Source organism: Parasteatoda tepidariorum, chromosome 8, assembly GCF_982258835.1.
Source record: "Parasteatoda tepidariorum strain Cologne lab strain chromosome 8, Ptep-v5.0, whole genome shotgun sequence".
In the NCBI taxonomy this organism is placed as follows: domain Eukaryota; kingdom Metazoa; phylum Arthropoda; class Arachnida; order Araneae; family Theridiidae; genus Parasteatoda; species Parasteatoda tepidariorum.
In genome coordinates this window covers 3,715,789-3,743,657 of record NC_141762.1, presented here as the reverse complement: position 1 = coordinate 3,743,657, position 27,869 = coordinate 3,715,789, and the positions used below count along the sequence as shown (strand labels likewise).

Genomic DNA, 27,869 nt, shown 5'->3' with positions numbered 1-27,869 from the left:
AAATTTCCGATAAAGCCGATGAAATCGAAAAGAAAAAAAATATTGCAATTATTTATTTGTATAAATATTATTATTCGTATTTCAAATTGCTGGAAGTGTTTGAAGTCACATGTTAGATACTAATTTTCTTGTACAGTGTGTAAAATAAAAAATCAAACACCCTAAATAACTGTTGATCTAATGATCAGATCTTCATGTTCTAAGACTCAATATGAATGGTTCGAGGGAAAGATTACATATATAATAATTTATTAGTGCAGGCGATATGTTAAGTTACAAAATCAGACACACAAATTTAATTTCGCTGAATAATTTTCGACGGATTCGATTTCTTGACCCCGAAAATATAGGGGGTAGCTGAAATCTGGGAAATATATTCCCAAATTGATCTCCCAAATGTTAATTTTATTTTGTGCATATTTCGCCATAGTTAAGAACTTTTTAAGCGAATTTAAAAATCTTTGCTCACAATTAATTTTAAAACCCTTTTATCCAAGGATGAATCGACGTAAAAAATAAATTTTAATAAATGTTTATTATTTTTTATTTTATAGAGTGACAGTCAGAAAAACTTTCAAATGTAAGATACACAAATTTGTACATAATTAATTAGTGAAGTTGTTATTTTAAGTAACAAAATCGGACACAAAAACGTTTTATCTCTAGATAAACATACCTTTTCTGACGGATTTCGAACCCCTTCAATAAAGGGGGTTGCCGCAGTTCGTAAAATAGGATCCAAATGGTTTTGTCAAGAGAGCAGTCTAAATTTTCCTTTTTGCATATTTCACTCCAGAACTTTTTAAGCGAATTTTTGCACACAATTATAAAATTCATTTATCCAAGGATAACTCCTTGCAAAATATAACTTTTAGTATCTATTTATTATTATTTCATTTAATTATTGTGGAAAAACTTTTGAATTGTAAGTTGTAAAATTTTTTTTTTTCATTTACATCAAAGAATAAAATTTTCAAATGCAAAATTTGCGCAAAAACATAGTTCTTGAGAAATGGAATTTTAAAAATATGTTTTCAATTTTTCGACCTATTTCGCGCAATTTTTTTTTTCCATTTAAAATTGCATTCCTGAAAATGGTGTTTAAAATTGTCTCTCTCCTATTCATATTTCTTGGGTCAGAAATTAAAATCCGTCAGAATAAAGGAGTGTTTATTCAGAGAAAGTACGTTTCTGTGTCTGATTTTGTAACTTAAAATATCATCTGCACTAATTAATTCACCTATTTGAGGTCACCCTTTTGAACTTTTCAGATTGAGTCCCAAAACATGAAGATCCAATCATTAGATTAAAAGTTATTCTGGATGGTTTGTTTATTTATTTCGCTCATTGTACAATTTAATATATGTTGGTTGTAAAAAAGATCTTTGAAACATAGGTCACTCTATACTAACAAAATATCCCTGAGTTGTAATTTTGCTTTACAGAAAACATTCTAATCACACGAAAAGAATTTAAGGCATTACTTTGGACATTACTGTTTAATCCATCGAATTTCTATTTACAAAAAAAACTGAACATTTTACAAACTACGAAATAAAGTCTTTCTTTTTTTAATATGAAAACAAAAATTGCACCACCTGCTTTGATTTTGTGGAATCATCTCAAAAATTTCTTGAGAAGATGGAAAATAGAAAGGAGAAAGAAACATAAAGTGAAAAAAAAAATTTTTTTTAAATAATAATTTCTACCCTATAATTATTGCTAATATGCAAGGTGAGTCTGAACAAGACGACAAAACTTCTAGGGGGCATCATAAGGATTAAGAATTGTATAGCAACCCATGACTGAAAGTGCCGGTAGGGACACTTCCCTATATTAACCTTTTTTCCCCTCACATTTCTGTGAATAGGTACTATAATTTTAATCTTAATATCGTATTTTCTTAGGATTTATGTTGAAAATGACCTTTTTTACTGATATTGGATATTAAATTATGATAAAATTCTAACACTGAACCCATTTAAATGCCATTTTTGATAATGATTATTAGAAAATCAATAAGATTTAAATAAATAAAAATACCTGTTCAAAGACGGGCGTAATATCAGTTCATAAGGAAAACACTGAGCTCCTTATAATGTACCCTATCTCCCCTAGAAGTTTTGCCCTCTTGTACAGACTCACCTTATATAATGTTACTGTGAAAGACCGAAATCTGTTGCTGACTTCTTTCAACGGTGAATGTTGACAATCACCTTGTTACTTTAGCGAATGTGCAAAATATATACTAGGTCTAGTGAAGTGCCACTGCCAGGCATGCCCTGCATCAGTGTTTTTTTAAGGTCAAATGCCACTGCCCAGTATGAGTTTAACTAGTACTCGGAACACTAATGTTTCTCCTAATCTATCTCATCCCCCTCTGCAGAGGATCAAAATTGCGATACATGTCTTCGGATCATTCTCGGGGATGTTTCCCAGACCGACGCCAATAGCCCATTGTGCAGCTCTAGTGCGACATAAATGAACTACAACAACAACCTAATCTATCCTCAGCAAATTTAAAATGTCGAATAAATATAACAATATGAACATATAAGGGCCGGGATAGCCTGGTTGGTTAGGACGCTGGGCCCATGTCCAAGAGTTCGTGGGTTCGATCCTCGCCGGACGAAGATTTCCCGTGTGATAAATGGTGACTGATGCACGGTAAATATGTCGAGTCGCAAAGTCCTCCATGTTTCCACAACGAATCAATACCTCTGGGGGTACTGATCCAGGAGTTCCCTTGTCTTCTGGATTGGGTTCAAAATTACAAGGCTACGGAGTTGAACATTAGTAGGAGTAGTCGTAAACCCAAAAATGGGTCGGCTGTTCAACGACGGATATAAAATAAAATATAAATTTATAACAAATATTTCGGACATTCAATAAAGTGATTGTTGACATTCACCGGTGAAAGTCGACATTCGCTTGATTTTGGTCATTCACGGTAACATATTATTAAAATATAGAAACCAAGCCAAAACTGAAATATCGTCGCAATATTTTGGACAGGAGAGCGGTTAATGATAATTTTGCGTACTTCACCATACCTCGAAAAAATTTTAAGCGAATTGAAACATTTTTTCCACGCAATTATCCAAATTAATTCCGTACAAAATATGACTTTTAGTATTTATTTATCATTTTATATTATACACTGCTGAAAACAATTAAAGGATATTGTAAGTCTTGTACAAAATAACGGTATAAGCAATTTTTCGTTTTGTTTTGTTGAATAAAATGGAATTTTTTTTTATTTTCAAACTTCGCAGTATGGAAATTTTGAGTTTGACGTTGGAGACGACGCTTTTACCGGTGGCGAATATGATTTGGCTTTCAACTTATTAATGTAAGAAGACAAATCGGAAAAGAATGATCGACATTCAGTAATGTTTGGATGAGTGCGATGTCTCGACGAAGCCATTTAACCGAAGCCTGTAGAGTTGATGGCCGGTTAGAGGAGGGCCGAATTGATTGGAGTTTCACGAAAATGTGTGATTTCCAGGATCTGGAACCGTTTTTTGGAGACTGGAAATGCATGCGGTAAGGTGTGCAACATCGCTCAATGAAGACCGTGTTTTAACGCTAACTGCTCAGAGACACCGAAATATGAGTGCGTTTTTGTTTCTCTCATACTTATTTATTAATTTGTGGCTCCCAATGTGTGTATAGTTCGTTCACCAGGAGTTGGCACTTGGCTCCGTTTTCATCACGTGGTATCCAACGATACCATTTCGCTATTTTTGGGAGACGGGTTTGAAGAGTCCTTAATAAGGCTGCTATTTTGCGATCGTTTGACAAAAATATTTATTTCGCAATCTTTATGCGCTTTTTTTAACGTTAAATATTTCATAAATTGGATGATATTTCTCTCTTTTGAGTGAATAGTTTGTCCTTTTTGAGACATTTTGCTGCAATACGAAAGCAACGAAAGGTATAATAGCAAATGATAAAGCGAAGTAAGTGACTGAAAAAGAATTCGCTTTTTGCATTTGGCGCGCATTAAGGGTTGTCTAAATTTCAAGCGCGGAGAAGTTTCTCCTCTTACTCCCGCGCTTAAATAAACTCTTCGTCCTAGGAGGTGGAGCCAAGTGTCAACTCCTAGTGAACGAACTGTACTTTAGTCTTATTTTTCAACAATGAATCTAATTATTTCTATGAAGGATAGTTCTCTTTACCTTCTGGCTAACCGTAGGAAGTTTTGTAGTTTTCCTCTCAATGTAACTCAAATGTGAGTTAGTACCATTAAGATTTCCCTCCCGATTGTTAAAATCCAAGTGTTCTCTTGTCTTCTAGGTAGGATTCAACATTGCAAGGCAACTAAGTTGGCCATTGATAGTCAGTCACTTACAAGCATAAGGGTGGTAATTCTGGTTCAAACTGAAATGTGGCAAATACTCAAGATTTAATGAAATAAATTACATTTTATTCATGTATTAAATTTACATTGAGCAAATATTAAGTGCTAAAGTGGTTGGGTGGTTGACCCCTGGTGCCATGGGCAGTGATAGCAAACACAGCTCCAGCATCTGGATAGTTTCCCTCGTCTTCTGCAGATTTTGCTGTGGTGACATAAAGAATATCAAAATGTGGACCACCGAAGCAGCAAGAGGTGACATTCTTCGCGGGTATGTCGAATCTCCTGAGGATTGTCTCTGCAAAATAATTAGAAGAAAGAAACTTAGTCTTGGATTCGTACATTGGCGATCAAAATGGGCAACTCTCTACTTATGACGCTTTCACCATTAGCGTGTGGAGAGTCATGGAAGAAGTTTCTGTGTCTTGATTTTCTAATAGATTAAAATCTTTTTAAGTTAATCAACTATATGGAACTACATTGAATATAGTTGTAAAAGAAAAAGTGCCCCATTCATGTTCCATTAGAAACCAGGACCAGTTTGCCACGTTCTTAAAAAATTTAATTTCCACGTGATTCGACATATTTATAAATGAAACAATAGTTTCATCGAATGAAAAAAAAATTATATTAAAATACTTTCATAAATCGAAAACATTGCCTTACTTGTAAAAAATGCCAAATTCATGAATGAACTCATAAATGGAAAATGCGATGCCCCCCTTGGCATCATCCAAGGTGGTGGACCTTCCTAAAGGTAGGGCCTTCGAACCCTACGCCCTTTTGAATGAAAAAAAGCATTTTAAAAAATTTATATAGTTTTAAAACGCAATTTACCGTTATTTTTTTATTTTTGGTATTATGAATAAAATACTTATTTAGAATTTATTTAATTGTCTGAACTACATGAGTGAGTCACAATTTAAATAAGTATAGGGAACTGTATCTTCAGGGTAATGCATGAGCATAAAATTCTGAGTTTACTAATTTATAGGGTCCCACGTACACAATTTTGAGACCAAGCGGTTCCCTACAAATTAGCCTCCCTCTAAAAATGGGGAAGAAAGAAAGGAAAAATACTTCATCAACGCAATGATGAATTGTGAAACATAATATAACAATAATAATTGTATAGAATTGTAAACAATATAATGATTGTTACTTGTTTCTGGATCAATCCGAATAACACATCCTCCTGCATAGTTGGCAACCCAAAGTTTTCCTTCAATATCAATAGTCATACCATCTGGATAACCGAGTTCTTTATAATCTTCATCCACGTTATAATCAATTAATATTCTTCTGTTGGCTGAAATATAATGAAGAGTGAGACATAATATTATACATGTACCTTAATTGTACTACATTCACATCATAGATACCAGATGAAGAGAACGGGCTGCCGCTGCGAGTTTCGTGCGTCCTCTACCTCTTGAATTAATTAATTATATAGATTGCGACAATTTGATTATTAATATAACTACGTTGCGAGTCGTGGTAGCTCAGGGGATAGAGCATTCACCTGCCAATGGTGGTAACCGGGCTCGAATCCCAGCGAATAAAAAGGTTATAGCTGTATAATATACTCTTTTCAAATAGAATAGGCGTCTCAAGATTTCCCCACTCTCCAAACTTTTTCGTTTAACGGAAAAAGGAGAGTCCGTTTAGTGGTTTCGGTAAAATGCTTGCTTTTTCCATACTGTAGTACGCTTCAGTATAAATTTGGAATAGTATATTGAAGCGGGGAAAAAGCAAGATTTGCTGAAACCATGGTCACAAAAAAAGGGAGAGAAATAAGAAAATCACGTAACCTTGAGAAGCCTATTATATTTACAAAGAATATACTCATCTTTGGGGCTGTAACTATAAAAAATAATACTGTTCCATAGACCTGAAAATAACTTCTATCCACGTGGCGAGTCAACTGAAAAAGAGTGGCGAAGTAAATTAAGTAAACAGTCCATCACTTTTTCCATTCCTTTAATTGTTTAATAATAAAAGTACATTAACTCAGAAAAAATCTGTAGAACAGATTTTTTTTTTATAATGTCCAATGTCTCCATTCAAAATTTTGATCCTTCAAATTTTATCAATTTGTGATTCATGCGGTCGGAAAGTTCTTCATCGAGCCACATGTTTGAATGTATGACCGAAATTTAGAGAATGTTGACTTTCACCAGATAACAATCACATAGTCGCCTTGGTGAATGTCAGAAATAATTTTTATATCCTATTTGATCTTAATTGATTCGTTGATATTATTATATTTAATCAATATTTTAATATCCGCTGAGGATAGATTGAGAGAAACATCAGTGTTTGGAGTACCGGTTAAACGCATACCTGGGCAGTGACACTTGACCTTAAAAAAACATTGATGAAGGGCATAACCGGCAGTGGCACTGAACCCTAAAAATCATCAATGTAGGGTATACCGGGCAGTGGCACTTAACTTGATCTAGTATGTGATTACTAAGACCCGGATTTTGATGACATTTGCATTTTTTCGCATTTTTGGTCCATTAGAGCATTTTTTGAGATTTATAGGGCATTTTTCTTGAAATTTTAGGGCTTATTTTGCATTTTAAAGCATTTTTTAAATTTTTTCTTAATTTTTTCCAATTTTCATTATTTTTTTGATCATTACATTAGCTTCCAAACAATGAAGAAAATCTCTAGGATATTAACAGGTGAAGCAACATCTTTTCAAATTGAAGAAGAACTGTCAGTAAGTGAGAGCGTCTTTTTCAAGTACGCACCAATAACATCAGTAGACGTTGAAAGAAGTTTCTCCAGGTATAAAAGTTCACTTTCAGACAAAAGACGCTCCTTTACATTTCAAAATATCAAAAAAAAATTTTATAATCCAATGTAATTCTGATATTTAGTAATATTATGAGATGGAAGTTGTTATATTCATTAAAGTTTCTATACAAAATGAAAATGTTTTGGAGTCAATATATTTAACTTTTTTTGTTATTTTAGGATATAAAACATATTTTTCAAACTTTAATGACCGTAAAACAAGTAGTAATAATTTTAAAGAGCAAAACATTGTTTTAGTTCATTATTTTTACTTTATTTAAGTAAAGTCATAAGGATTTTAGCGCAATTTTCGCATTTTTAATAGCATTTTTTGCACTTTTTAAGGGCATTTTTGCACTTTTTAAGGGCATTAATTGAGATTTTTTAGGTCATCAAAATCCGGGCTCTAGTGATTACCTACATTCGACAACAAAGCGTCAACATTCACCCATTTCGGTCATTCACCGTAACATATGCATTAAATATAGTTTGCCTTCCCAAATATTATTAAATAAAGTTCTTTTATCATATATGATGTATCCACGGTATCATATATGAAACGAACCTATCTCCCAAGGACGTGATATTAATACGGTACTCTCATATTATATCTTGTATTAGTACGAATGTTAGTACTTGATACAAGAGCAAATTCTGTTTTACCCATATTAGTTAGTGAAAACTTTAAGTACAGAAAAAGTTGAGTTAATGTGAGCTGAAAGTAAGCCACCGAGCACCAATTGCTGAAATTAAAAATAAAAAAATTTCAAAATGCAAACCAATTATGGCAGCAATAGTCACATTACGCAGTTGGGAAATAATCCTGCCATAATTTGCATTTTGATAATTTGGAGGAAAAAAAAAAACCTGTTTGCCTGAATTCATCGTTTTCTATGCTTAAAATTTTAAATTAACAATGGAGATGAAACAAAATTTGTCATGAAAAGTTTCTCCTTCTCTATAGCGTCCTCCAGTTCTTTTTAGCGTGACTTATACCAGAACAACATTAACTATAGACTTAACTTCTTACTTGCTGTTCCATCGTGTAAGCTGAAGTCGAAGACGTTTATCTTTCTCGCTTCAGAATCGATGTAGTATAGAGTATCGTTGTTAAGGGACCACGCCAATCCATTAGAAAGGGTGATTTTATCTTCCACTTGTTGCAAATTGTAAGTTTTGTCCATTTTGTACAAATGTCCTTGATCAGCTTCTCCCGGTATCAATGTACCTATTGCAAAAAGTTCAATTTCTACAATCAATAATCGGTTAAAAAAAAGCATTGTACAATTAGCAATAATAATAATATTAATAAATAAATTAATTAATTAAATCTGTTATCCAAAAACTGATAAACACCGTCTAGTGAAGTGGACCCCCCTGTAACCTGGCCGCTAAATGTTGATCGCGGAAATAAGTCAAATTAGTCTAAGAGTGTTGTTGTTGTAGACCATTAAGGCAAGAGGTGCAATTGTTCTTGTTTTCCAGTGGCGTCATCTATAGCAAAGAATTCGACTTCTGCTCCACCCATACGTCATTCCCGTTTATAGGGCGAACCCATTCATGCATCTATTTATTCATCCATAGATCGTAATTTTGACCTGATCCAGAGAACGATCCATCTCCAATTCAGTATCCCCATAGGTATAGTTAGTTATGGGAACATGGAGGACTTCGTGAGCCGAGCACCATTTACTACAAGGGGAGTCTTCGGCCGGCTAGATTCGAACTCCCGTTCTCACGATCCAACCAAGCTATACCGGCCACTTTAAGAATGCTATTGAAAAGGTTTTCATAAGTTAATCGGTAGAAAAAAGTTTTTCAGGAAATTTCCTTTTTCTAGAATTTCACTGAATTGGTAAAATCTAACCTAAAAACTCTTTCTGATTCGACCCTGTGCTATATTTATTGAGGAATTTTATAATAAATAGATATGTACGCAAAGTTTCATAAAGTTGAAATGCATCTAACAAGGGAAACTAGGGAAGTGTGACTCGCCAATTTTGAAATAAACTAGTGGGATGTATGCCTTATGAGGAATAATTTTAGGGGGAAACATTCGTTTCGGCCCATAGAAGGTTCTGTGAGAGATAAAAAATAATTCAATCTATAGAAAAATCGGTATTTTATTACTTCAATGCAGACTATTAGTTATTGTAATCATCTCATACTCCAATTAATTTTGTGGTACTTTCACGTACTATATAATGCATATTTATTGTCAAAATGGATTTCGAAAATTTTATATATCTGTAGTTTTTCAGAAAAACCTGTTAAGTTAATTTTAAAAAAAAATTGACATCAAATTTTTAAAATTTTTTTTCCAAAAAATTTTCAAAATTAATTGGAGTATGTAATTACAAATCAATTAATTAATAATTAATTAATTAATGATGAAATAATTAATTTGCTAATTAATTTGTTAATAAGCAAATCAATTAATAAACCAATTAATTAATAATTAATTGGAGTATGAGATAATTATAATAACTAATAGTCTGCATTGAAGTGATAAAAGACCGATTTTTCTATATATTGAATTATTTTTTATCTCTCACAGGATCTTCTGTGGGCCGAAACAAATGTTGCCCCCTAAAATTATTCCTCATAAGGAATATAATACATCCCACTAGTTTATTTCAAAATTGGCGAGTCACACTTCCCTAGTTTCCCTTGTAAGTGCATATATATATATATATATATATATATATATATATATATATATATATATATATATATATATATATATATATATATATATATGTATAAATAACTGGTATGCATTTCATCAACATTTTTTAAAAACTAATTGGTTTAATATTATAAGTTGGCTTTAGTAGTTAATCTGTGTGGTTTTTTGTATACATATAATAAAGGATTTGTGTGTGAGTATGTTTGCACACCGGATTTTAGGTATACTGTATAAGCACTAAAAATACGACATACAACTTGAAAATATTTTAGTAGAATTGTAAGCAACTAAAAAAAAAGGATTTTCGATTTTTTTAAAATTATACTAGAAAGCTCAGCTCGCCAATCCCCGTTATTAGTTCTCATTCATTGTTGCTTATTTCTTTTTAAGCGTAAATATTTCTCACAAAAACACTGAACACACCTCAGTTTCAAAATTACGTAGCTTTACGTTAGAACATATTGTTTAATGAGTGAATCGTTACGAAATAGAGAAATACTTCTATTTGAAAAACAATAACCAGTACTTGACATAAAAATTACTGGTTTCTTAGGACAAGCGCCTTATCTGGGCGTCAGCGTGACGTCAACGTCCCGCTGACGCCAACAAAATACTGGTTTGTTAGCTCAAGGCCTGGTTTCTTAGAACTAGCGCCTTATCTGGGCGTCAGCGGAAAGTTGACGTAGAGCTGACGCCATAAAAATACTTTTTTGTTAGCTCAGCGTGAGCAGTCGGCCCAACGCAGACATTTTCTCTCATTGCGCATGCGTTAATAACGTAAACAAATATTTATTTTGAATTTGTATTGATTTTGTTATTGTCGACCAGTGTTTTAGAGAACAAATAATGACTTTGTCCAAGAAAAAACACATTGCAGCTGAGCTAAATGAAGAGTGCTATGTTTAATGAAGAAGCTATGTTTAATGTCAAAATCAAAATCTTGACTGATTTCAATGCGCTGTTGGATGTTGTCCGCCATTGCTTCTGTGGTTAACGTCACGTTGTAATCCAACTGCAGTTGAGTTGGACGGCAATTGTAGTTCAAGATGAGCGTTCGATGACGTATACTATCAAACTCACAAATGGACCAATCAGAGGTTAACGCTGATTTCCAGCTGACGGCGTCCTGTCCTAAGCATGGGTGAAAGCCCCTATATAGCAAGACGGAAAAGAGAAAAACCTGGTACGTGAAACATTTCATTCCAGCATTTTTTTCGAAAAAAATGAAATATCTGTAACTATCAAGTTTTCTTTTATAATTCTGGCATATATATAAAACTGCTTCTTTTCTAAGATAAAGTAGATATTGTTGAAAAATTTAAAAAAAGAATAAGTTAACTCCTCCCCAAAACTAGCTATAACTAAAATGGTTTTACTACCAGCCTTTCCTCTTTTCCGTCTCGCTTTCACCCCTGGTCCTAAGAAACCAAGCCTTAAGTGATATTGATTGTGAAGTAATTTTACTCAAAGAAACTTATAACAATAGGCAACGGTTTTTAAAGCTATTTATTAAGATTTTTTCAGTTTTAAAAATTTCGTAAAGATATTTGGCAATCTCGCTCGGTTTTGATTAACGTCTACTGATTGACGCGAGCTTATAAAATTAAGATCGCACGATGAAGAAATAAATTTTCTTCGATAAATAGTCAATATTTAAACCAAAGAAGAAATCTTGAAAAAGTACTTAAATTTGCCATAACTTTCGAACAAACGAAAAATTCTTTAAAAATATATATATATATCGTTAAAATAATACAAAATGTTTCTATCAGCAACTCTCTGTAGTTGCAATTTGACGTGCTATTCAGTAGACAGTAGATCAACCAGCATTTTTTTTCCTACCAGCATTTTTTTTAAGTTTAATAATTCTCGAACTAATAGTCGAATCTGAAATTTTTAATTCCGTCGCACTTCCTATTCTTTTTTTCTACGCAGCTTCGTAACTTAAAGTTTCTAAGTTTCATACATTTTGAACAACAAAACAACGAATAGAAAGACACTTTCGGTTTTTTAATAAATACTTTTTTGAATTTTTTAAAAAGTACTTTGATTATTTTGTAATTTTAAAACCGTTTGGTTTATGCAATTTTCGATGCTATGCTATAAGTTTAAAGCTCTGTGAGGGGTTTTAGGGACCGACAATAAATTACAAAAGAACACAGGTATTTTTGAACACCTATGCCAAAAAATCAAGCAATAAGCTTATATTATTATAATCTATTATTTTGGTTGTTATTTTCAATGACTACATAAAATTTTGTTAATCTAGCTTAAATATTTACGGAAATATGAACATTTTTATAAAAAACTAATTTTTTTTTGTCTTATGTTGTTTTGCTATAACTTTAAAAACATTCAGTAAAATGAAACAAAATTTTGGGGGTAATTTAAAATAAATTTCAAAATTGTTTAAAAATTTGAAAACAGGTATTAAAAAATGAGCAAGATATGAGTATTTAAAGTAGTCTTTTTTTTGTACAGCGCATACACGGGAAAGGATTAAAAATATTTTCTTATAATTTAATGGTGAATCGTATTTGGCAAGTAATGGAAAAAATTTGACATAAATATCTTAAAATGTAAAAGGTTGTGTGCGAGTGTAAAAATTCTGTGTTAAGTTCATGAGAAAATGCTGCCGAAATTCAACCGTGTGCTTGCATCAACGTTAATTTTAATTTTAAAAAATAAGCTGTGTATTAATAAGCAAAATTAATGGAGTAAATGTAAAATGAACCATAAAAAAATCGCCGTGACACCAATGATGCTTAATTTTGGTAATAGGCAATATGTGGGTGCAAAGTATTTTATGAGTAAATTTGATGCCTATTAAAGCTGCACTAATTCTGTTCATTTTTACGGACTCACGAAGATATAAGAACAGGAGAAAGTTACTTGAGGAAAATTTTAAATGTCATGAGTTGCCTCGAGCAACAGCTTGCTTTATGTCAAATGATATTGGATAAAGTCAATCTTTATTTTGATGGGATGAACTATTAAATACGAGGCTTGCTTAATTTAATGACATACAGCAAATGAAAAGAGCTACAGATAGTAATACATTTAAAAAAAAAACCATTTGAATTATTTTCTTAGCTTTATAATTTGTGTCGGTTCAAAATGTTGTTTAAAAAGTTCAAAATGAAGAAAGCAAAGAAAAATTATAGACATATGAAGAAAAAGAAAGGGGGAGGGAAATAATAAGTAAAAAAAATAACAAACAACAGTTTAAAAAAAAAAGGGATGAAATTTTATTTAAAAAACCCGGAAAAAAAGATATTTTGCGGATATAATCGTGTGGGCTGATGAAATGATTATATATTTTTTTTCCGGTTTTTTTAAAATAAAATTTAATCCTTTTTTTTTTTTAACTGTTGTTTCTTATTTTTTTACTTATTATTCCCCCCCCCTTTTTTTTTCTCTCCATATGTCCATAATTTTTCTTTGCTTTTTTCATTTTGAACTTATTAATGAGTTCTGTATACTTGCAGCTTAAGCGCAAATAAATGAAACTTATTGTTTTTCTTAACTTTCTTCGTGTTTTCTTGTATTTATTTATCTATTACATATATATATATATATATATATATATATATATATATATATATATATATATATATATATATATATATATATATATATATATATATATATATATATATATATATATATATATATATATATATATATATATATATATATATATATATATATATATATATATATATTCAAAATGAAGAATAAAACAAAGAAAAATTATAGACATATGAAAAAAAGGGGTGGGAAATAATAAGTAAAAAAACAACAAACAACATTTTATAAAAAAAAAAAAAAAAAAAAAAAGTGAAATGTTAATTAAAAAACCGGAAAAAAAGCCAGAAAAAAAAAAGATATAATCTTTTCTTCAGCCCACACAATTATATCCGCTAAACAGAGTGCTTTCTGATATTGTATCAATAAAGCCAAAGCAAAATATATTAATACAATAGTGTGAGGAGCACTCAAAAAAATTTTTTTATATAAAATAACTACATAAAAATAGATCATAAAAAGTAAATATAACATGTAAAAACAGATAATAAAATAAAATAAAAAGAAAAAACATTAAAAAGGGGGGACTATAAAGCGAGTAGCAAAATCATAACAACTTACATGGACAGTTATTTTTCAAGAATGATTTAAAAATGTTTTCACAGAAAGATTGCCAGATTACAAAATATGAAAACAAAAGATGAAAACAAAAGCGCAAATTGAGTGTAACAAAAGGGTTCTAAAGTGTCGTTCTTACTGCACTGCTGAAGTGATTTGTTATTCTGAGTTTTGATTTGTTAGTTACCAAGGATGGGCCCGAAATGGATGTGCACAAGGTAATATTATACTGGATAATTTTAAAAATTGATCATAAATAGTTTTAGAAGATAGATGTTTATTTAAGAAAAAATATAAAATAGAAAAGAGAAACATAAATTGCCTGCTTTGCAAATAATTTTAGCCGCAGATTTGCACGATATGGATTAGCACATAGAAAAATTATTTAAATTATCAAAGAAAAAATTTTTTTCAATAGATAATTTTTAACACGGATTTGCCCGAAATGGATTTGCACATGGAAAAATTAACAAAAAAAAAATTTTTAGCAGATAATTTTAACCACGGATTTGCCCGAAATGGATTTGCACATGGAATTGTATAAATTAATAAAGAAATTTTTAGCAAACAAGTTTATCCATGGATTTGCCCGAAATGGATTTGCACATGGAAAAACTGTATAGATTAACAAGGGAAATTATTTAGCAAAGGAATTTTTAGTAAATAATTCTAACCACGGATTTGCCCGAAATGGATTTGCACATGGAAAGATTAACAAAGAAAAAATTTTAGTACATAATTATAGCCACGGATTTGCCCGAAATGGATTTGCACATGGAAAAATTACATAAAATAACAAAGAAATTATTTAGTGAATAATTTTGGCAATGAATTTTGGCCTGAAATGGATTTGCACATGGGAAAATCATAAAAATTAACAAAAAAAAAAAAAAATGTTTAGAAAATATATCCACCAAAATATACGATTAATTCAATGATTTTATATAAAATTTTATTACATTAGTTGGGTATCCATTGTTTTTTATCAGATTTTGAAAGAGTTTATCGATTTGTATTTTGGATAAATAAATATTACTACATATTCTTTTAATTCTGTTCATTTCATTAAAAGTGGTATTTAAATAGATGCTCCTAGAAACATTAGAATTCCAAGTAACTAGTTTATTAATATTAAGATTAAAATCATTTCTTTTATCATATAAATCAACAAAGCAGATATTTTCAACTTTCATAATACCCAAATCCAAAAAACTGAAATTAATATTATCATCATGATTACGAAGTAAGATTAATTCCTCAGGGTATATATCGCTCAATAAAACAGTAAAATCTTGGAAATTAAAGATAATTAAGTCATCAATATATCTAAAAACAAATTTAATACTCAGAGTAAAATTTTTTTCATAATAATGCAAAAATAAGTTAGCTAAGAGAGATGAATAATTAGATCCCTGTGGTATTCCATTAATTTGAAGAAAGATATCCCTTCCATTGTAAAGATAATTACTAAAAAGACAAAAATTAATCAGAATTTCCCAATAATCAAAATCGCAACAAAGGATATTTTTAAAATCATGGTAATAATTCAAAAGGACATCTTTTAGTTTAGAAAGGGGAATGCTATTGAAAAGATCCTGGAAATCAAAAGTCGCAATAGAATTAATTTTATTATGTTTAATGAAATCTAAAATCGGTTGATTATTAGTGATTATCCAAGAGAAACCTTCTTTAGTAATATAGTTAATAATCTTATTTAAGTAGTTAGAGAAAATGGTGCCAGGTTTAGTTAAATAAGTATTAGACCCACATGTGATAGTTCTAAATTTTACTGGAATTTTATGAAATTTAGGACTGATAATTAAGTAAGGAAATTGTATATTGCTAATTTTAATTTTTAATCTCTTGTAAAAAGCTAAAATTTTTTTAATGGCAATATTATTATTGAAATTACTAAGTTCAAAATTTTTACTATTTTTTAATTCCGTATTTAAAAGTTCAGCATAGAATTTTTTACAGAATATAGCATAATTATTGTTAGCTTTGTCTATGGGCCCATCCTTCGTAACTAACAAATCAAAACTCAGAATAACAAATCACTTCAGCAGTGCAGTAAGAACGACACTTTAGAACCCTTTTGTTACACTCAATTTGCGCTTTTGTTTTCATCTTTTGTTTTCATATTTTGTAATCTGGCAATCTTTCTGCGAAAACATTTTTAAATCATTCTTGAAAAATAACTGTCCATGTAAGTTGTTATGATTTTGCTACTCACTTTATAGTCCCCCCTTTTTAATGTTTTTTCTTTTTATTTTATTTTATTATCTATTATTTATTTTATTTTATTATCATTACTGTTTTTACATGTTATATTTACTTTTTATGATCTATTTTTATGTAGTTATTTTATATAAAAAAATTTTTTTGAGTGCTCCTCACACTATTGTATTAATATATTTTGCTTTGGCTTTATTGATACAATATCAGAAAGCACTCTGTTTAGCGGATATAATTGTGTGGGCTGAAGAAAAGATTATATCTTTTTTTTTCCGGCTTTTTTTCCGGTTTTTTAATTAACATTTCACTTTTTTTTTTTTTTTTTTTTTTTAATTTATTTTTTTTTTTTTATAAAATGTTGTTTGTTGTTTTTTTACTTATTATTTCCCACCCCTTTTTTTCATATGTCTATAATTTTTCTTTGTTTTATTCTTCATTTTGAACTTATCTAATGAGTGCTGTTTACTTGCAGCTTAAGCGCAATAAATGTTACTTATTGTTTTTCTTAACTTTCTTAGTGTTTTCTTGTATTTATTTATTTATATATATATATATATATATATATATATATATATATATATATATATATACATGTGTGAGTGTGTTACGGTCAATGTGAACAGTCGGTAATTATTAATAATAGCTGGTCAATATTAATAATAACCAAATAAGCCTGTTAAAGTGAATAATTAAAGCGAATTTATCACATTAACCAATTGTTAGGTTGTTGTTAATGATAAGCAGTGAAGCTTGATCCATGTCAGTCTTTCACGTTTTTATTGGGAATATTCCCGTATCGTGATCTGCCACACCAACTACGATCGTCAAGGTGCTAAATTGATTTTAAACTAGAAAATTAAAACAAAAATGTAGATTTTTGGCTACGAGTTATACCTTTCGAGTTGGTCCCTTTCTGTAATGTTTTTGCTGTTGTTGTTTTAAGTTTCTTGCTGGCCGCTGCCTGGAAGTTGCCAAGACTTGGCGATTATTCTTTCACAGATCACGATATGGAAATCTCCCCCTTTTTATTTCTCACTTTCACCAAAAGAAGTGGTTATTATTAATTTTTATCGGTTATTATTAATGTTGACCGGTTAGTATTAATAATAACCGGATTTATCACTTAAACCGTAACTCATACGAAAAGGCATACCCGTGTCCCAATGCTATATAAACCGTTTAAACACGTTGACCAAACTTCATTGGTTATTATTAATAATAACAGATTAAAATTAATAATGTGCGATATTTCTCACTTGGAAGAAACGAAGCGGTTATTATTAATATTAACCGGTTAGTATTAATAATAACCTCATTTATTACTTTAACCGTAGCATATACATAGCACATTTTTCAAATTGTTGTTATTCAAAGGTCATGCCAATAGCAATCACAACACATATTTCGTATTTGCATAAATACATAATACGAGTTCTGAAAGCCTCTCAAAATTAACAATTTATAAGCATACAATTTTCCTGCGAAACACTTGGGATTGAAAACGTTGCTACCTTATATCAATAATATGCAGCTGTACTACACGTAATAAAAATATGGCCGCGTTTATTCATAACCTTACTACTGCAAAAGATGAAAAAATCTATCTATTTAAAAATAGAAAAGAAACACAATGAGTGATAAGCAGAAAAATAGATGAGCCGGAAAAGAACAAAAATTTATCTCAGAACAGTTGTGACCGACAACAAAAACACTATTTTTGTATCGAATCGCTGAGCAACTCAACTAGAAATATTCAAGCTAATGTTTAAAAGAATCTAAGAGAATCATTTTCGTAGTTATTAACTGGCATTTAAAAACATATTTTGCTGAAAAAGTGCATTCTAATATTTTATATATTGCTAACATATTCCTTAAAAAAAATTTATATTTTGGGAATTGAGTAAGCGTTTAAGTTATTAATAAAGTGATTCAATAAGAGATTCAACTAGGTTTTCAGTTTGTCATTCCATGATTCCATTTGGGAATTAGTTAATGATTCTGTTAAGGATTTAGTAAGGTACAAAACGGAAATGGATAGTGATTTCGTGATTTAACTTAGTGATTAGCGGAATGGCTTTTTAAATTAGAAGCCACATCTAATAAGTAATTTAGATAAGGATTTAAATGATTCAGTGTGTGATTCTATGTCTATTTTTTACCTTAAGACATTAAGTAATTCAATTTAAATACGTTCTTGAAGTATATACAGAATTATTATTATTTTCATTTTTATAATTTACTAAAATAAAGAGTAATAATTTTATTTTATTTATTTATTTATTTTTTTTACAAAATTATGTGTGGAATAATTTTTAAAAGAAAGTGTGTGCGAATCATCACAAAATGATTAATAATATGTAATCAGAAATAAAAGTAACAAATAAATAACTGTATATAGCAATAATAAATAAAATAATAATAATTATAATAAATAAAAAAAAATAATTATAATAAATGAAAACCTAGGAGGAAGAACGGTTTATGTCCATTTTTCACAAAAATGAAGATTTAATCGCCACCTGTTGTATTTACGGGAATATTTAGTTTTGATAAATCAATAACGTGGAGAAATCGGTTCTAGCCGAGAGTTATTTCACAGTGAAAATAGGATGTATTGTGGAAAAAGGTTTCAGTACACGCATAGACAATAGAAGAACGAAGAAAAATATAGTGACGAAGAAGAAGAGAATACTACTGAGAAAGTGTTGATGGTGAAGGAATTTTAAGGGTAAAACGGTTCTTGTCCAACCTAAATTTAAATTTTTTTTTTTTTTTTTTTCCTTGGTTGAAAATTTTAAAGGACATGATTGTGACATTCGTGTTTATGTTTACTTTTTACGATTTCAATCGAATACTTACGCCTGTAAATTCTAAAACCTTGAAATTCGTTTTCCTTGAAATCAGGACATTAACTGTTTTGTTTTCCAAAACAGTTAATGTCCTGATGTCTATCAAACTTATATATATATAAAGATTATATATATATATATATATATATATATATATATATATATATATATATATATATATATATATATATATATATATATATATATATATATATATATATATATATATATAATATATATATATAACGTCGTTGCCGAGTGGAAGGATTAAAACAGGTCTTAGGTCGGGAAGGAGGGTACAAAATTTATTTATTAATTATTAGACAGAGCAGTCATGAGAGTGTGTAAAAGTGAACACGAAAACTTGCGCTCCTTGGTTATATGTTAGGGAAAATCTTGCAAAGTAAAATCCGTAAAATGTCTTAATTTAGGGAAAGAGGGAAATCTTAGTAGTTGCTATTGGTTTATGAAATAGATCGAGCGCTTCCCACAGAGAGCAAAGGGGAAAATGTCAAATGTCCTGCTTTTAATTAAATGCATACTTGAGCCAAAAATAGATTTAAGAACAGGATGTGGCTTTTAAAAGTGTGAGAAAGTATTTCGACTTGAATAATTAATTAAGATATATATATATATATATATATATATATATATATATATATATATATATATATATATATATATATATATATATATATATAATACAAAAATTATAAATACTTTTGTATTAGTAAAACCATTAAAACTCATAATAAAATTTTTCATAAAAAGTCTTTGGTAAAGAATAGGTGTAGAAATTCTATTTTGGGACTTCAAGGCTGAAAACATACCATTGAATTATAATTAGATTTATATTTCAAAGGAGGAGTTATTTTTAGAATCTTGTCCCTCTTTCACTTCCATATTAGGAAGCATTAAGTGATTTTCTTTAATGCGTAGAGTTACAAGGTATGTACGACTCGAGCCTTTTCGCATCTATTTCTGCGAGTATTTAATAACGTGTTCCATAAAAGATCTGCCGGAACCATCCGGAGTTCAATCCACACCCCCCCCCCCTTGTGGAGTGGGGATGTGAACTGTTTTAACCACCAGCCTACATTTAAATAAACCTTTTGATAACGTATCACGGCTTACGACTGAATTATTCAAGCTGAATACAACAATGATAACAGGGATGTGGCCCTGTTATCATATATATATATATATATATATATATATATATATATATATATATATATATATATATATATATATATATATATATATATATATATATATGAAGAATAAAACAAAGAAAAATAATAGTCATATGAAAAAAAGGGGGTGGGAAATAATAAGTAAAAAAATAACAAACAACATTTTATTTAAAAAAAAAGAAAAAAAAAAAAAAAAAATTGTTAATAAAAAAAAAACTGGAAAAAAAAGATATAATCTTTTCTTCAGCCCACACGATTATATCCGCAAATCAGAGTGCTTTCTGATATTGTATCAATAAAGCCAAAGCAAAAATTAATTAATACAACAGTGTGAGGAGCACTCAAAAAAAAAATTTTTTTTTTATTATAAAATAACTACATAAAAAAAGATCATAAAAAGTAAAAATAACATGTAAAAACAGATCATAAAATAAAAATAAAAAACATTAAAAAGGGGGGACTATAAAGCGAGTAGCAAAATCATAACAACTTACATGGACTGTTATTTTTCAAGAATGATTTAAAAATGTTTTCGCAGAGAGATTGCCAGATTACAAAATATGAAAACAAAAGATGAAAACAAAAGCGCAAATTGAGTGTAACAAGAGGGTTTTAAAGTGTCGTTCTTACTGCACTGCTGAAGTGATTTGTTATTCTGGGTTTTGATTTGTTAGTTACCAAGGATGGGCCCGAAATGAATGTGCGCAAGGTAATATTATACTGGATAATTTTAAAAATTGATCATAAATAGTTTTAGAAGATAGATGTTTATTTAAGAAAAAATAGAAAATAGAAAAGAGAAACATAAATTGCTTGCTTTGCAAATAATTTTAGCCGCGGATTTGCACAATATGGATTAGCACATAGAAAAATTATTTAAATTATCAAAGAAAAAATTTTAATAGATAATTTTAACACGGATTTGCCCGAAATGGATTTGCACATGGAAAAATTAACAAAGAAAAAATTTTAGCAGATAATTTTAACCACGGATTTGCCCGAAATGGATTTGCACATGGAAAATTATATAAATTAATAAAGAAATTTTGAGCAAACAATTTTATCCACGGATTTGCCCGAAATGGATTGGGTTTTGATTTGTTAGTTACCAAGGATGGGCCCGAAATGGATGTGCGCAAGGTAATATTATACTGGATAATTTTAAAAATTGATCATAAATAGTTTTAGAAGATAGATGTTTATTTAAGAAAAAATATAAAATAGAAAAGAGAAACATAAATTGCCTGCTTTGATACTTATTGTTTTTCTTAACTTTCTTAGTGTTTTCTTGTATTTATTTATATATATATATATATATATATATATATATATATATATATATATATATATATATATATATATATATATATATATATATATATATATATAGTGAGCAAAAAAATTAACGGACCACCCTAAATAATTTTTGATCTAATACTCGATCTTTATCGTTCGAGGCATGACTTCAAATATGTTAATTAATTAGTGGAGACGATATTTTAAATTACGAAATAAGACACAAAAAATTACAAAATACTGAATAAACATACCATTTTTTATATTTTTTTACGGCTTTGGAATTCTGACCCTCAAATTATAGAGAATAGCCGCAATCTGGGAAATATGGTCTCAATAGTTTGGTGAGGCAGGCGATCCAAAGTTTAGATCCTTATTCTTAATTTTACTTCTTATATTTTGAGTTAAATATATGATTTTTTTCAAAATTCTAATTTTTTCGGAACTATTCAAACGACTTCGCTTAAATTTTGTACTCGGCCATTTAAAAATTGTATTCTTTTAAATTATGGAGAAAAAAATATATGCTTACAATTTAACATTTTTTCGACTATTATTAAATAAAATAATAAATATTTACTAAAAGATGTATTTTGCATAGAATTATCCTTGGATAAACGAATTTTATGATTGTGTGCAAAGAATTTTCAATTCGCTTAAAAAGTTCGCGAGAGGGGGAGAAATACGCAAAAATTAAAATTATAGCAGTAGGTGGTCCAAACCTTGGATTGCTCTCCTAACCAAACGATTGGAACCATAATTCCCAGATTGAGACTACCCCCTATATTTTTAGGGTTAGAAATCCGAATCGGAACAAAAAATAGGTAAGTTTAATCAGAGAAAGTGCGTTTTTGTGTCTGATCTCGTAACTTAAAATATCGTCTGCACTAATTCTTTAACATCAAAATATATGTCACCCCCTCGAAGCATCGAAATTGAGTTTCAGAACGCGAAGATCAGAGCATTAAATTAAAAGTTATTCAGGGTGGTCTGTTTTTTTTATTCTGCATACTGTACCTGTCCACAACCTTCCTTTGGTGTCACATTTGCCATCGTTGAATCTATATTTCGGATTGTCATGGCTGAGTTGAGTTAATACTTCTGACTCCCCTGTACCGAAGTTGAGTTTTCTCACCTCTTGAGTCAGGGTGATCAACAAGTTGGAAGGATCAGACCGAAAGGGAATCACAAAAGTAACAATGCCATCTGAAAATTAAAAATTCTCTCCATTAAATAATTTTACATACTTCGGAACATGTTTACATTTATCAGCCGCATTTTATCATGACCCTCCCCAATGTCTCTTCCCCCTTTTAATATTGAATACGGGATTCGTACGGTCCATAAAGACTTTAAGACGAAATAACAATATCGTAATCAAAAAGTAACGCATTTTTATTTTGATAACCGCTCACTTCAAAATGAAAGATACAAAACCGGAATTTTTGCAAACTTGATTAATTTTATATTTAGATTATTAAAATATATTTATTTGGAAACATTAAAGTGTGGTTTTGAATTCGAATTTATTAAAATATTACTAAATTTCTTACTTTTGCAACCATTTTTATGGACTGATCGACCCCGTTCAACAGTTAGACAAATATTGTTTGTCACCAGCTATGTGTCAAAAATATAAAAATATTGGAATAAATATTGTGACATCATTTATTAGTTCATTAGAATTAGACTTCTGTCACAAATTCTAAACTAAAAATAAATAACGCTAGACAAAACTCTTGGTTTCGATTATGCACAACTTAAATTCTGATTTCTTGTGTAACGGTTCAAATTGCAATTTAAAAAGTACCTAACCCCAAAATAAAAACAGCCCGGTATTCTAATCTCTAAGAATTTTAAACTGTTACTCGGTTGTTTGATTATTTTTATTCTCCCTCCTCCAAAAATATTTTTTCGACAGGATATTAAAAAAAAATGATATTTTTTTTCCTTCTTTCTAATTTAGATCTTAATCGATTTCCTCACTATATTCTCTACCTACCTACTCAATAATTTTAAAATTGAATTATTAAGTAAAAAATATCAAGCAGTTAACGTTTCTAAAATGTATTATTTAGACCTCCTAATATTTTGCACAGTAAAAAAAAAGAAAGAAAATAAGACTATTAATGTAATGTATTATAAGTATTCATTTGCTTTGAATTTAAATTTTCACCCAAATGGTTATCAGTATCCAAGAAATTAGGTTTTTGTAACTTTCCTGGTGAAGCTTCTAAATGGAGGGAAAAAATGTTTACCTTCTATTTAAATTTAAAATAATAATAAACGTCATTGCAGCTCTGTAATTTAACAAAAGATTCTCTACCTTGTTTTATTATTGAAAAAATTTAGTCCGTGCTACTTGCTGGTTTTGAAACTATTATTTTGTATAAAAATAAAATAAAAATTTTGATTTACCTGCTTTGACGATATTTACTAATAATAATTAGCGAACACTGGGAATAAGTCATAGTTGTCTAAAAAATATTAACACTGGAAATAAATAACTTTTAAAAAAATGAGTTATCTTTAAAAAAAGAAAAGAAAGGAAAAAACACTGATTTAATTAGCATGATGTTTCTTTTGAAAAAAAACTTCATACCAAAATTTTTGAACTTCAGTAGCGCCATCTACCATTATTAAAGGAAGTTATTTCAAAATCAATTTTTAAAAACCCATGATAAATTTCAATTATTTTAGTTTCAATCAATAATTAAGCTATTCTTACATTAAATGAAGAATTTAACTATTCACAATGAAAATATTATAATCTTTTTACGTAAATAAAAGAAATTATTTTTTTAAGAGACTTAGATTTGTAAGAAAAATTTGAAAGCAAAAACCTTGCGGTCTTCTTACCTAGATCAACGCTTTCAGTTATGCCAGTGACAGGGTCCAGTCTGCAGACCTCTCCCACAAAAGCATCCACGTGATACAAACGTTGTGAGTTCACATCCCAATGAGGGCCTTCACCCAGATCTGATAGTCTATCAGAAACTTTAGTAACACTCATTACTTCTAATAATTCGAACAACGAGATTAAAACGAAACTCGCCGCCTCCAACCACTGCAGGATAAGTAATAGTCGAATATCGTTCCATGAATAATCCCTAACGGTAGGGATAAATATAAAAGAAAAAGGAAATTGTGATGATCGATATCAACAAACTCGTTTCGGAGAAGAGAGCCTTATCAGGAACACAATAAGGTTTATTTTATCTTTCCGAAGCATCGCAAACATTAAAAATAAATATTTTAATGTGGATTCAGGGGTGATTATGCAGTGAAAACCCTGAAAATTTTATGAACAAAAACTAGACAACAAGATATCAATTTATATACTATTCATATTTAATATAATTTTTTGTCCGAAGACTTATAATTAAATTACCAACCTATAAAGAAAATCACACTTTTATAGTAACTAATTTAAGAAAAAAATTTTGTTACAAAAATCGCTATATTAGACTTCAAGAAAGCGAAAACACAAATCGCGATATTGGGTTTTAAAATCGTGTGATTATGAATCGCGATATTGGATTTATGAACGCGATAATACATATAGCAATATAGGATTTTTGAATAGCTTAAATACGAATCGCGATGCATGATTTTTGGATCCCGTGAATACGAATAGCGACTTTGGATTTAAAATTTGCGTGAATACGAATGGCGATATTGATTTCAAAAACGTGTAAATACAAATTGCGATTTTGAATTTTTAAATCACGTGAATACGAATCGAGATATACGATTTTTCAATCGCCCGACTGCAATTCACAGTGAGCTTTTAAATCAGGTAAATATTAAAATCGGGTGTGAATCGCGATATTAGCCGATTCCGGCGTAGTTTCAAATACAACCCCCCCCCCCCCCGAAAAAAATGTCAAAAGTGCGAAAGAGTCATGTGTAATGAAAACGTCTCATTAACACGATTTAGCGAAGGCTTCCAAATTTAAATTTCAGATTGTAAAACTTAATTCTTACTTTAAATTTTAGATTACAGTAAAAATTAAGTTGGATAAGTTTTGATTCACGGAAGTCCGCGAATCAATGGTATTGGGATACGAGAAATTCCGCGCAAAAAAAAAAAAAAAAACCCGCAGGCCTCGCTCCTAGACCTGGAGAGATGATACGAAAAACCCGAATTCCGGGGTACAATCAGGGCCGTTTTATCCATTAGGCACTGTAGGCAACTGCCTAGGGGCTCCGCCACGTTCAGGGGCCCTGTGCTACAGAGAAAAAAATTGACAATGTTTCTTAAACAGTAAAAATTTAATTCGAAATTTCAATGACGATTGTCTTGCTCTGTACATTACATCGACGCTATTTTAGTACATTTCTGAACGCATTCCAAATTAGATATTAATATTATGGTAGTTAGTTCATATATAACGCAGTAATATAATCGCAAGCAATTTTATCGTGGTAATTTTAACGCCGACTAATCAGATGACTAAACAGCAAGAGCAGCTTTTTTAACACAACACGCTTGAAAAACGCGCAAAATTCTACGTTGTGAATGCACACTTACTGTTCTGGTACCTACCATAGGTAGTACTACTCGCTGCCAACACTCGATAGAATAATCTGATCTTCACGTTTTAGGACTCAAACTTAGTGGTTCGAAAGTGTGGAGTAACCTCAGATATGCTAATTAATTACTGCAGACGATATTTTAAGTTATGAAATCAGACACAAACACATCGTTTCTCTGAATAAATCAACGGAACCATAAAGCTTGAACCTCTTTTTTCAACGGATGTGAGCGAAATCAGACGAATAGTTCCTGAGAAATCGAATTTTAAAAAAAAATCGTATTTTTAAAATTTGATATCCTCAGTGGTGGTCATGGGTTAAAGTCCCTTTGCCGTCGGGCTAACCGTGGGAGGTTTTCCTCTTCATGTACCACAAATGAGGGTTAGTTACATCAAAAGGTCCTCCATGAAGGCAAAATTTCACCCAATACTTGCTCTAGGAGTTCCCTTGTCTTCCGGATTGGATTCAAAATGATAAGGCTACTGAGTTGAACATTGGTAGTCGTAAACTCGAAAATTAGGTCGCCTGTTCACCGACGGTTATAACATTATTTCCTCGTGATTCTTATACCTTTTTCTGCACGTTTTAGTAATTTCAAGTCTAATAGATTTAAAGTAGAAAAGCAAAATGTAACGTTAAATATAACTTTTACGTTTTGTGCATGTCCTGTTATGTAAAAATCTTGGCCAAAGAATACCTTGTTTTTTGTTCGCCAAGGTAAAAATAATCAACCAGAATAATAAAAATATATGCTGGTTGCTAATTTACATTTTAATCTATTTAATTTCGAAATGTTCCTTGTTGTTGTTTCAAAGAACTTAGGTTGTGCCAGAGGGAGGAAGATCTGTTCTCTATAATCAAAAGGCACGAAAACATTTTGAAAATATTTTTATTTTATTTAACCGGCGTTGAATAGCCGACTCAACTTTCGGGTTTACGACTATTAATGTTCAACTCCGTATCCTTGCCCAATCCAGAAGACAAGGGAGCTCCTGGATCAAGTATTGAGAGAAATTTTGCTTTCGGACTTTTTGATGAACTAATCCACATTTGCCTCACACGGTTAGCTTGTCAGTTAGGGGACTTTAACCCACGATCGGTCTACCACTGAGGATATTTTACATCAGCACAGTGGTCGGGGCAGGCAGAATTCGTATCGACCAGAAATTGCTGGGGTTCGAACCTGGTTCAAATCATTAAAAGGCAAACGCTCTATCCCCGGAGTCATCACGGCTCTTCAATACATATGGCACATAAAATAGACTAAAAAAAAATCTCTGCATTAATTTAGGGATACACAATATGCGGCTGCCGAATGTTGAAGTGCCGCTCGCAAAAACTTAAAACACAAAAAATTTAAAATAAATAATAAAATAACGTCAGAACTATTAAATCATTTTTATTGTAAATGTTTCTCGATAGCTTTTTCGTGAGTTAATGCTATGGAATTTCGCATGGTTTTAAGAAACCCCAATATTTTTAATAAGATATTGCGACACAGGATTTTCAAATTTAAGTAATCATTTTTTTCTCTTAATTTTTTCGGATTTCATCATAAATGCAAGCGACGTTTCGATCGTTTTTTCGGCAGTTATAACTACCAATTTCCATGTGGTTTCTAAAATCCCGATATTCTGATTGAATTATGAAAGCATTTTTTCTTTAAATACCATGCTATAATTATATCAATGTTTATCACGTTCTGTTAATTTCGATATGACTTTTAAGAAGACATATTTATAACTAGTAAGTGT

At 30.3% G+C, this 27,869-nt stretch overlaps 1 protein-coding gene across 1 annotated transcript; it reads right to left on the bottom strand.

The window, feature by feature from the left end:
- Positions 1-4,407: 4,407 nt before the first annotated feature.
- On the bottom strand, positions 4,408-24,691 carry LOC107452405 (regucalcin). The gene is made up of 5 exons (XM_087149735.1): positions 24,436-24,691; positions 22,594-22,782; positions 8,196-8,393; positions 5,523-5,669; positions 4,408-4,658 (listed from the first exon to the last, which is right to left on the bottom strand). Exons 1-5 carry the CDS (start codon positions 24,587-24,589, stop codon positions 4,462-4,464), a joined length of 885 nt encoding a protein of 294 aa, XP_087005861.1. The 5' UTR covers positions 24,590-24,691; the 3' UTR covers positions 4,408-4,461.
- Between the last annotated feature and the right edge of the window lie 3,178 nt (positions 24,692-27,869).